The sequence below is a fragment of the Narcine bancroftii genome, chromosome 10 (genome assembly GCF_036971445.1).
Source record: "Narcine bancroftii isolate sNarBan1 chromosome 10, sNarBan1.hap1, whole genome shotgun sequence".
Classification (NCBI taxonomy): domain Eukaryota; kingdom Metazoa; phylum Chordata; class Chondrichthyes; order Torpediniformes; family Narcinidae; genus Narcine; species Narcine bancroftii.
Window position 1 is genome coordinate 32731591 of NC_091478.1, and position 13061 is coordinate 32744651.

General features: G+C 40.5%; 1 protein-coding gene across 6 annotated transcripts in view; it reads left to right on the forward strand.

Moving 5' to 3' along the window:
• Positions 1-6701: 6701 nt before the first annotated feature.
• Positions 6702-13061, forward strand: part of plce1 (phospholipase C, epsilon 1) — a 288097-nt gene continuing 281737 nt past the window's right edge. For all 6 annotated transcript variants that reach the window (XM_069900564.1, XM_069900566.1, XM_069900567.1 and 3 more), the window contains exon 1: positions 6702-6783. In XM_069900564.1, coding sequence (XP_069756665.1) covers positions 6766-6783 — 18 coding nt within the window. In that variant the 5' untranslated portion in view covers positions 6702-6765. The remainder of the gene's footprint in view (positions 6784-13061) is intronic.

The following is a 13061-nucleotide window of genomic DNA, read 5'->3' on the forward strand; positions in this document are numbered from 1 at the left end:
ATTCTTTTGAGTATTTATTTAATATTTCCAAGTTAAAAAAATATTTAGATCTTGAGGAAACTTAACTTTTGTAACTCTTTCCAAAATGTTTCAATTGTTCAGCATTGAATATTCTCTGGCATTGATTCACATTTCCACACCTTCTGGATATCGCTGAAAAGAAGAATCTCTTAATGGTTTCTCCAAGATTGTGTTATGAGATTAATATAAGCATTTTTAGTGTTTGTCTGGTTATATGATTAAACTGTTGTTGCAGTCATCTTCATTTTAATTGACACAATTTGCAAAGTATCAGAGCAGCAATGAGGGTGAAATTTGTTTTGGATGATGTCAATAATCCGAGACACAATCTATTTTTTAAAAATGATCTCTTCACTTAAGACGTATCCCATTTCCCATTGCTTCCTAGGGTGAATTCACTCTCCTATTTTTATTCCCTGGCAAGTTTTACACGATCGCAAATTTGAAAATGTTGTTGGATTTATAGAGAGCTGAAATAGAACAAGGCAAGTAATGAAAACCACCCTGAAAGTCAATAAAATACTGATACAGTCATATCATTCCTAAATCAGCAAGCAATGTGCAAAGAAGTTAGAACTCTCAGTGATATGTCATTGCACTAGAAATGTATTATTGCATATTTATATTTCATAGCAAACACCAGTTTGCATTATTAATTTACTCAAATGTTCAGGTTTGATTGGGCAAATAGCTGATTTTTCTGTTTACTGACCTGACAGTCCAGAATATTTGTGTCAAGATCCAAGGAAATGTATGTGTCTTGAAGCAAACTTTTCAGATGATTGAATCACTGCTGGACAGGTCATTATTTATCTGCAAAGCATTATGCATACTGTTCCTTTACAGTGCCAGACATGAACCAGCTGATCTCAGCTGGATGAGACCGTGTCATTACATTTGATCACGGCTTGCTTGACATTGTGTATTGTTCCGATCTGGCACAGTTCATGCCATCTGTTCTTCAAAGGGGAAAGATTTACTGAAATAGGCAAAATTGTCAACATTTTAATGGGTTTATGGCATGGCTAGTTTGAGAGCTAATTCGTGCCATCATGTTTAATGCTTAGTCCCTCCAGTCTAAGGGGCAAGAGATTTATCTTTGATTATTGGTTGTGGAGGTGTAATCAAACTAACTGCTACTGAGGTTATGGTGAGACCTTTCCCACAGGTCTCTGAATTATTCCATTTAATTTCAATACGTGAATTAAATGACCCGACTCTCCCTTGATTAAACGTTGAAGCGGAGAGAACAGAAGTCAAGTCCAACTCCCTTACGTGACCTGATATTCAGATGCTAGACTCCCTAAATTCTATTGTGTTTACACATTAATGAGCTCATGAATGGAATAGAGAAATGCTTCTTAATCGATGGATGGGAGCTTGGAAATGCAGTCCCAGATTTGGAACAAGAGTTCTTTGTTCTGCAGAAGGAATGCTCTGACTCACTGGTTCCCAAATTTTTTTTCACCCAAAGACCACCTTAAATATTTCTTTCTGTGGACCACCTACACACAAGCCCATAGACCTTCAGTTGCCCATTGGTCGGATTTTGTTTTGGTGGGAATTTTGTTTGAGAATTTTCAACTTTTGTTGTTAAATTTACATCTTTGTTTTGCATGTTTATTATATCAGTAATATTTTACTTAATTGGCGATCGAATGATGCAAAGCTACAGACCATCAGTAGTCCTTTGACCACAGACAGAGAAATACTGTCCTAACCTCCAGAGGCCTTATCGTGTTTATCCACCTGGTGGCATGGTATCCATAGGTAATCCATCTACCATTTCAATTTAATCTCAAGATCTTTCTATATTTTTGTATTGTATGACAGCCAGAATCTCTGTCCCGTCGATAGATTCAAGGATTCAACCACAATTTCGAGATTTATATATGTAATCGAGGAGGGTAGTTAAAGGTCAATACAGTGTGGTAAAATAAACTTAGGAAGATTTGTGAGAGCCCATAGCATTCTGGTCAAAATAAAGGAGAGCATTTGATCCTCAATGACACCTGAAATAATGGATTCTTTACTGTTGGTAGTGACTAGCTGAATTTAAATACATTTCCACATCTCCTCCACAATCTTCATCAGAATCGGAGCACCACCGGGCTGCGTTCTTAGCCCCTGCTGTATTCACTATGCACCCTATGATTGTGCAGCTCAGTAGGACAATAACCTTATCTACAAATTTGCTGACAATAGGTGGGTTGCATAAAAAAGGAAAATGAGTCAGTATACAAGAGATGGATTGAAAAAGGCTAAATGGTGCACCAATAACAATCGTGCACTCAATAACACCAAAACCAAGGAGTTGATTGTTGATTTCAGAAAGGGAAAACCAGATGTGATCAGAGGTAAACAAATTCAAGTTCTTGGCAGTCAGGATCTTGGCGGGGGGTGGGTGGGATCTTTCCTTGACCCAACACACCAATGGCATCGTGAAGAAAGCACGTCAGTGCCTCTACTTCTTCAGGAGTTCGCGGAGGTTTGGTATGACTCTGTCGATGTGTGGTTAAAAAAGTGTGCTGATCGGCTGCATCACGATCTGGAATGGGGACACCAATGCACTTGAGCATAAAGGTCTGGAAAAGGTAGTGGATACAGCCTGGGATATCACAGGCCAAACCTGTCCCACCATCAAGAAAATCTTCAGGGAAAGCTGCCGTTGGAGAGCAGCAGCAATCATCAAGGATCTACATTATCAGCTCATGCTCTCTTCTTGCTGCTGCCATCAGGAAAGAGGTTTAGGTGCCACAAGACTCACACCATCAGGTTCAGGGACAGCTGCTACCTCTCCACCATCAGACTCCTCAACAGCAAACTCAGGATCTCATTTAATGACTCTTTCTTTTGCACCTTATTTATTTTTTAAATTCTCCCTGTATTGCTCAGTTTGTTTACATTTCTTTATCTGTTTACATGTAGTGTTTTATTTTGCATTACCAATAAGTTGTACTCCTGCCTCACCGGCAGGAAAAAGAATCTCAGGATTGTACGTAATGTCATGTTTGTACTCTGACAATAAATCTGAAATCTAAATCTTCTCCCACAATATCATAGTGTCCAGAATATATTTTATGCGTGTCTGTTCAAGATTCTATTACTATGTGTTTACCTGTGAAGGCACACATTGAGGCACCACTAATCTCCCCTACCAAGAATGAAAGAGAAGCAAAGGAGCATCCCTTCAGATTCTACCATTTATGCTACTACCTCTTGTGCTCCCATAACCTCTTGCTTGATCCAGGCGTCTAAGACTCCCACCTTGGCCCCTGGGATCCCTGCTCACCACCATCACTCTCACATATCCCAGTTGTGTTCCCATGAGCTAGTCTATAGCAGCCTGAAGCCTGGTATGAGATCTTTGGTTGCTGAGTACCTCTGTGGTCTGCTGCTGTGGTCACCTATACTTTGGGTCCACTCCCAGGCTTCTCCTTCTTGGCCAGAGGGTGTTCTTCCATCTTCTGCCCTGGATCAATCCTCCTCTTCTCCTCAACCCTTGACACCTGGCTGTCAAGCAGGTGTTCTGCCATCTTGGGCACGGACCACCCTGGATTCTCCAATGTAAAGAAAAGAACCACCATCTTGATTCTACGGCTGGGTTGAACCAAACGAGGCTCTCGGGCACTAGTGAAGTGCAGATCTCTCCACAGTTTCTTTTATTGCCCTCAAAAACATCTTTGGAGGTTGCCTGCTAATCAGTTGGAAAAATGTGTCTCCAGCTCCTTCTGGATTTGTACCAGCAGCAACACTGCCATTATTGCAGCTGCAACAGAACCACTATTAACATGAGCAAGGCAGTCATTAGATGAAAGCCCCGAGCATATGAAATCATTCATATAGTGGGAGACAGGAGTTGTGTGTGGGGTAGACATGGTGGAGGTGCATTGCCTTCCTAATGAACTGGTTTAACGTGTATCCTGATCCAGCAAATTTCATGACCAATCTCTGGTGCTAACCATAATTCCACGATAATTATATTTGTTGTCAAGTAGAAAAAATTAAAAAATCATTCTATGCAGAAAATGAGGATTAATTTCAGTTTTTCAGATCATTTTTTTTTTGAAAGGCATAATAACATGCTTCGGTGATTTTAATTCCCCTCCCCCAGAGAAAAAAAACAGATGAGAGATTAGACCCTGAATAGTTTCAGAAAGGAAGAAAGCAAAGGTGGTGTGTGAGTTTAATTGACATATTTAGAAGATAGTGGAAATAAAGCCTGGGAATTGGGGTGGGGGGGGGGCGGGGGGAGAGTTTGAATGTTTTGTTGCATCTGCTCTCATACAATAAATATCAGAAGTTAAAGTGATGAATAGAGCGATGTTGATAACGTGGGAATTAAATTGTGGCCATTACCAAAACAATACTTGAAGATCCCCAGGAATGATAGCCCCATATTCCTGTTGAGGTGGATACGCAGTGGGTTTGGGGAATGTCATTTTGAAAACCGATTTCATGATAGATTCTGATTTTGGACTTCAGAGCTGCTGTACTGGAAGATCAAATAAAATGAACTACTGCTGGAGCCACTACTGATGGGTCAGACCTCATCCATGGAGAAAAATGAACAGCCAACACTTTGGGTCAAATCCTTGTAGGAAGTGCTACTCCTGTGACTGGCATAGACAGGAAATTATAGAAACAGTAATCGAAAATATAAAAAAACACCTGCAGAAGCTGGAAGACGAAGGTCTGCTGACCCCTTAATATCATCTGTTTTTCTTTCCACAATGATGCTTGACCTGTTGACATTTTTGAGCAATTTCTATTTCTGTTTTATTTTTAAGTGCATTTCGTAAGAATTGAGCGAGTCATTGGAGAAGTGAGAGCCTAGTCCACATTATCTTTCATGCCTGATAGTGCATGGCAGTCAACTTGCTTTGAACTGTTCTCTTAGAGATTTAATGCCTCAAAGGCTAACTAAGCTAACAGTGCAGTTAAGGTAGGGTGGTACGGTTAGCGTAATGGTTAAGGCAACGTTGTAACAGCACCAGTGACCCAGGTTTGAATCAGGCACTATCTGTAACATGTTTGTATGCTCTCCTCGTGTCTGTGTGGGTTTCCTACGGGTTCTCCAGTTTCCTCCCACCCTTCAAAATGTAAAGGGCTTGAAAGTTATTTGGGTAGCAGTGTTTTGTGGGCTGGAAGGACCTGTTACTGTGCTATTTCCCTAAATTTAAATTTAAAATCTAAATTTTCCCCAAACCACGGTGAAGGATTTCTACCAACCACATGTCTTTTGTGATCACTTGTTCTCATCATGTCTATCAATAGAAAAAGATATCATCCCATGTAAAAGTAATGGTGCTTCCATGCATAGAAATGTAATATTATATCTTTGCATTCACTATTAAACTTGCAATATTTGACCAGATGCACAGAAGTTTCTTTGACTGCCTTTGTATTTATAGCTCCTGACTCCATTTACGCAGCAGAATTGGCCTAGTCGACCATTGTTGTGTCAACAAGCTGTACTCATTGGGCTAATGTAGCAATAATTACATTAATTACCTCATCTCCTAGAATTTCTATTCAAAATATTAAAATAATTTTCTCTTTGGGCTCTTCATAATTTTGTGATGTGGACATTGTTGTCAAGATTATCCTGTATTGCCCATTGACAACTGCTGACATGAGATGGTAGAGGATTGCTGCCGTAATGTCACGATAGAGCTGAAAGGTTTTTGGAACTACTTCAGGCACATTGCTATTGGTCTAGATTAAGGAGTAATGGTGGCAACATTTTTTTTGATAGGATGTCAGAAAACCAGTTGAAGTTGTCCTTGTATACTAGTGAAGTGCAGATCTCTCCACAGTTTCTTTTATTGCCCTCAAAAACATCTCTGGAGGTTGCCTGCTAATCAAAAATTATGGGCCTTGTCCATTGTTATGTCACTGGAGCGGCTCTTCCATTACCTAAATAAGCTTTGTGAATGTGACTTCAATTCTGCATCTCAGAGAAATGTTTTCTTGGAGGTTTGTGGGATTCCTTGCTCTGTAGTTCAGCAACGCTGCTTTCGACCCTTAATTTTTTTATTGAATGATTTCCTGACTTTTGAGAATACTTAAACATGATTCAGAATCAAAGTTTATTTTGAAAACCTTCCCCTTCATCTTTGACATCTCAGCAAGAGTTCCACCTACAGTACAGCTGAAGTATGGCACGGATGCCAAATGGAGAGCAACAAGAGGTAATTGTGTACGTGCATTTCCATGCTATCTGGCCCAGTCGATGACTCTAGGATTTTGGAACATGCCTAAAATTCCCTCTGTAGGCAGTCCAGGACTCGACCATACTAAACCCCAGAAGGACCAGAACCTGAGCTCATTTTGCTGAACATTATTATCACCATTACAGAATTATCTTGCACCTTAGAGATGGCTTCTTACGCTTTACCTTGATTATCACCGACCCATCCTCATTGTAAGCATAATCTTTCTTCAGCACTCCGCAATATGTCATTATTTAAAGTCACGACTCTAAATAATAGCATATTTTAAACTATTAATTCATGTTTTTGCTCAACGTGGATTTATTTGAAATGCTGAGGTTTGTAGTTCAAACATTCTGCTTTTTGCCTTCTGTTCCCTGTCACTTTGCGTGCAATTTTTCTTATCATACATCGCTTATTCAAGGTGTGTCATACTTTACAAACACTACTCAGCCCTCAGTCGTCAGGATGTACAGGAAAGCTCAGTTCACAGGTGTTTCCAGCCTGTGCTGAGAAAAGATGCCAGTAAATGTTCTTAATTAACGAGGTAAGAATAGTGTTTTTAGATCAATTTAATTGAATTCTGAGGCTCTCTGATCATTTAAGGCTTCGGCTGGTAATAAACAACATGTGTTACACAGGCTAGATGATAGTTGTAATCAGTAATGATTGTTAATTTTAGCACGAGGTTTTCGGGAAGTACAGGCTGAACTTTGTCAAAACAAGTATTATTAATCGCCAAGAATGTGATTAATTATCATGAAGCAAAATGGACATTATTATTTGCTCTTGGACTAATTTGGTGAAGAATAAGCAGAAAAATTTGTTGAAGGAGAAGCATTTTGAGCATTTTTTAATGATCGTATCCAAAAAGAAATTTTTGGATGCATTAAGAGAAATTTCAGTAATTTGGTTGATTTTGAGAAGCATTAACTTCCTGCTCCTATTGGCACTGTAATTCTTTCAGGTTGATGGACCGGTTTGGAGGGATGGAGCACCCTCATTATTTTATGGTTGGATAATGCTTGCTGATGGGCAGATTATTATGAGGAAACTCAAAGAGCTTGTACTCAAATAGTGTAGGATGTGCTGTCAGTAGTTTTAAGAGTCCAATTTTAAATAAACTGCCAACAGGACACTGCTAGGTTGATGATTTAATTTTTTTTTATGTACTGAAAGAATTCCAGAGTTACTTATTGGTCAATCAATTCATCTACTCCCAAGCCCAATAGAACCCCAAAAACAGTTCCAGTCCAAAATCAGTTCATTTTTTTTTCTTGGATTTAAATATTCTAGAGGTATCTTAAATATATGGTACAGTTTGAATCTGCAAAGCTGACCAGTTGGATTCAGCAATACTACTGAAATAGCTGCCTTGATAAAATCAATGGGAGGGAAATAGAACTGAATTGAATATGAACAGAAATCAAACAACATGAAGTCTTCCAGCTGCTTGTTGAAAATCAGTTGGATCTGGCTTTAATTAACATTCTGTCCCGATAAACAGCCCATTCATAGTAACGTTCATGCTCCATAATTCTTTGTGATGCCAAATGTGCGAACACGATACAGATGTGTTGTAAAAAGTAACATGTGGCATATTCTTTGTATTCCTCTGCAATGCTGTTGAATGTTAATAACTTGAATAAGATGCATGAGAAGACCTGTGGATATGATGGAACTCCAACTTCACATCACTCTTTTATTCAATTGTACTGTGATATATATTCAAGAATAGTTGACACAACATAATTAACATCTATGACTAGAATTAAAGAAAAACCAATTTCTATGCAACTTAATACTCAATAGTGGACAGAATTTTTTTTCAGGTTTTAAACAGGAATAACACCAATTATGGATATGACCTGCACAGTTAGCATGGCGATAAACATAATGCTGTTACAGCACCAGCGATCGGGACTGGGGTTCGAATCCTGCACTTTCTCTAAGGAGTTTGTACGTTCTCTCTGTGGATGCATGGGCTTCACTGTAGTGGAAAGTGTGCTGACCAACTGCATCATGGCCTGGTATGGGGACATAAATACCTCTGAGTGGAAAGCCCTGCAAAAGGTAGTGGATGCAGCCCATTATATTACAGGCAAAGCTCTCGCCACAGTCGAGAAAATCTATACGGAACGCTGCTGTCGGAGAACAGCAGCAAGCATCAAGGGTCCACACGACCCAGGACAAGCTCTGTTCTTGGTGCTGCCATCAGTAAAGAGGTATAGGTGCCTCAGGACACGAACCACGAGGTACAAGAACAGACTGTACCAACAGACTCCTAAATATCAAACAGGCAGAGTCATTTAAGGACTCTTAGTTTGCTCATTATTTAATAATGAATATTTATCTTCTGTTTTGTGCAGTCAGTTTGTTTGCATTTCTTTTAAATACATATCTTTTTTGAGAAGTCCAGATTTTTGCACTACTGAAGACCAGAAAATGTACCTGGCCCACAGGAGAAACAATCTCAGAGTTGTACATGTTCTCTGACAATAAATCTAAACTTTGAATTTTATTTCATTTGCTTTCCCAGCTTAGTTAATTAATAAGTGCCTTTTCACTGTTAGCTCTTTGTATTCTGGCATGTGTACAATCTGAGAAGCAAGAAGTTTCTTGGATTTTCCATGTGACATTGAGTTGTATTTCGTGACGAGCTCTGCAGGTCACTGCTAACTAAAAGATGAATTACAGTTCAATTACTCTCCCAAGTTGATACTGACCTGCTGTTTGTTTTACTGATATCATTTACTTAATATATGTAGCCTTGTGATCATTTCAGGATTCCAAGCAGCATCTTTTTCTTGCTTCAGTGAATTCCTTGTTCACCATATTCCCATCCTTGGTGTTCTGAAAGGGACACACCGCACTGCTGCAACACTCCATGCTATTGACATTCATAGGGATATTAATCAATTTTTGGAGAGCAATCTTAATGTAATCGAATAACCTTGATGATTGTACATCATGATCTTATGACCTCTTGAAATTGGAGAGCAATAACAACCTGTAGATTTCCATTGATCAGAGCCACACCTTTCTCAAATGGTGTTGGAATTATTTTCTGGCATTGACTTCTGGAGTATATATTCTGCTATAGATTGTGTTGGGTTGAATGGATGACAGTCGAGTAATGAACTCCTTTGACAGCCCAATAGGATACTGACATTTTTAAAGGAAAGGACCTTCCACTTACTCCCTTATGCTGAGTCCTCCACTTGACACATACTTAAGATTTGGGTTTTCCTTAAGACAGCTCACCATCCAAATTTTTCAAACCTGCTCAACTGCTTGTTCAAAGTTCAGATTTATTGACAAGAGTACAAACATGACATCACATACAACCTGCGGGCCTGACTGAATTTCTACTTAATCGGTTGCGGGAACAAGAAATTGTACTTCAGAAAAGATGTGCGTACAAAAGAAAGAAATGGAAACAAGTATGAAGTGCAAACAAACTGTGCAATTAATATTCAATAATAAATAATGTATATTGCAAGAGTCCTTAAATGAGACTGATTTGAGTTTGCTGTTGAGGAGTCTGAAAGTGAAGGGGTGGCAACTGTTCCTGACCCTAGTGGTATGAGTCTAGTGGGCAGCAGTGAGAACAGAGCATACCCTGGGTGGTCTGGCTCCTTGATGATTGCTGCTGCTCTCTGAGCACATTGTTTCACATAGATTTTCTCAATGGTGGAGAGAGTTTTGCCTGTGATGTACTGGGCTGTGTCCACCCAACACACTTTCCCCATCACATCTGTAGAGGTTTTCCAAGAGTTTTGATGTCACACCAAACCTCTGCAACCTCCTGAGAATGTAGAGGTGCTGACGTGCTTTCTTCACGGCGTCATTAGTGTGTGGGATCCAGGAAAGATCCTCCGAAATAGTGACTCCCAGAAATTTAAATTTGCACACCCTCTCCACCTGAAATTTCCCCGTAATAATCACGGGAGAGCACACCTCTGGTTTTCCCCTTCCTGAAGTCCACAGTCAGCTCCTTGGTTTTGGTGACATTGAGTGCGAGGTTGTTGGTGCATCATTCAACCAAGCTTTCAATTGCCCTCCAGTTTGTCTGTTTAAGATGAGGTGAGTTTTCAATTTCACAGATTTGCATTAAAGTTCCAGATCATGTTTCCACTGTTGTTTGTAAAGATAATTTGAACTACAATTTGTAATAATGCATGGGTATTTTGAAAGAATATAATGTACATTTATCATTTAAGTACCTTGAGCTCTCAGTGATGTGCTTCAGTTTTAATGGAACACTTTTAAGTAAATCAGCAAGCAGAACTCTAGATTGAAATTGATGTTCACTTACCTTGACATTGGCATATAGTTTGGCATGAATTTTCAATGTGCATGTTCTCGTCAGCTGGATCTGCAGAGAACCCTCACATATTCAGTTATGGAGGGTGATGTAGCAATAATTAATCATTCAGTATCAAAGAGTCATACATCATTGAACTGAGCCATTTGGCCTCATTACCCTTCCATATTGGTCCCATCTTCTAGCACTTGGCCATAGCCATTCTCTGAATGTGGAATCCAGTTAGAGTGGTGCCATCCAACTTGATCATGTTTTCTGGTCGTCCACTCTTCATGCTGCCAAGTATTTTCAGAATTTTGAAATTGTATTTATTTCAGATTTCCGCCATCTGCAGCTTTTTCACTTTTTGATCATTTGAAATGACGAAGCTGCTTCTTTGGATTGTGTTTTGTAATTTAAACGTTTGGAAGTGATTTAGGTACAAGGCAAATTATTACTGAAGTCTAGGTGGGTCGCCAGCAGGCCTTCATGGGCGGAGGTTTTCTCTGCCCTTTGAAACTACAAAATTTGCCAGTCTCTCACTGTCTCAAGTCCTTGGCCTTTTGCTGCCACACATCACTCCCTGCAACAATGGCAGTGAACAAGTACAACCAGACGGCTCACTTCTTAGCAGGAGAGGACTTCTTTTTCTTTAATATAGATAACTCCTTTCCTCCCCTTTATTTTTATTTGGTTTATGAAGTTTACCTCACATATAGTCAATAACCTCCTGAGTAGCAAAAAAACCTCTGAACAATGAGAGCATTAAGAACATAAACTTTCCTGTCAACTCAACTAGGCTGAATTTGGTTGATTAATTTAATCAAATTTAATTCAAAATACATAGGCCTCTTAATTTATTGTATTTGCCTTTCAAGTAAAATTCATTCTCCTTGGGCTAAACCACACAGGCTCATTAATTCTCAATTTTAAAATTTTCAGTGCTCATTAAAATAGGTCTATTTAGGTGCTTTTAAATTGCATCACCCGGGTAGCCCTCCTGCAACCCTGGGACATGGGTGCTAGATGCACCCATTAAATTGCAGCCAGACCTACCTGATAAATCATCAACCTGACGATTTAAAGGGGGATGTTGCCCTCATGATGACACGGTGAATGACGCGTCACTCGCTCACCAGAAGTACTGGACGCCAGTCTGTACTTTAATTCAATACATTTTGGAAGTTACAGACAATGTGTTGATCCTATCATAACGCACACGTCGCTATTATTGGGGATGAACAAAGCAATATACCCTCACTCTATCTGTGATATTTAATCAGTTGCTTCCTTTTCTGTAATGACTTGTGCATCTCGAGCTTGATGCAAAAGCAGCTTAAGAAAACTTAGTTCTTTTCAGGATTCGATAAGCAAATGCAGTAAATGGCCAAAATGTATCACGCCACTGTGTTTTACTGGAGCATTGGTTAATAACATCTTCAAAACTGTTTCAGCTTTGTTTTTGACACCCTGAAACCCTGTGTTCCAAATACAGTGCTAGTATTAGTAAATTAAGGATTTGGTTATCAACCATTTCAAGTGAACCTTCTGCCTTGAGGCCAGCGACAAGAGCGAATTGAAAACTAAGAACTCACCTTTCAGACAGCAACCCTAAAAGGCTGCTCCAGCATCCTATTCATATCCAGAGGTGCCTCATAGCACCCTCCAGATCTGATTGACTGGTGCAGCAGCAGTCATAAATATGTGGCATAGCAATGGCCATCTTCCCTACCCATAATCCCCCACGCATGTGGAACTGCTCTGTTTCCCAGAACAGTTCCTGCTGTGTGGGGGATTATGGGTAGGAAAGATTGCCATTGCTCTGCCGCATTTTGAGCCACAGAGAGCGGGCCCGAAGAGACCAACAAGGTGCCAGAGTGGCCAGCCGGCCGCCCCTGCCCTGCCCTGGTCCCGGCGGCCCCTGCCACCTACACTCCCCAGCTGTGAGGCAGTGGGGAGTTGGGTCATCAGCCCATCCCAAAGCAGCTGCACATTCAGGTTTGTCGCGCGGAGCACTGGGCTCTGCCGATTATCCCTCCCCGAGGAGGGTTGGTATCGGCACCTCAGAGGCGCTCTGGGCACATTTAGGTAATTAGGTATTCAGCTGCAAGGGGGATAACCGTGCAATTCCCAATTGCTGCAGCAACCTTTCCCCCCCCCGATCGCTGCAGTAGTCTTTTCCCCCACCCCCGATCGCTGCAGCGACACTTCAGCCAAGGATTTCCCTGTGTCGCATGCACAAGCACTCCAGAGTAACTGGGTCAGCCATTTTCCTTTCCAAAACGCTGGAGCAGGGCGCCCGGGTAAGTTTTACTAGATTCCATGACCACTTCCGCCGTAAGTCAGTGACCAGGTTGGGTTCTGACCATGTTGACCCGGTTGAACCCTTTCAATTCGCCATGTATCGGGTCACTAACCGTGCAAATTGCCCGGTAAACCCCATTTTACAAGGCAGTTTGAAAGGGCCTACTGTATTCAATATGATGAGGTTACAGAGATTCTCATTATTCAGAGGAGAC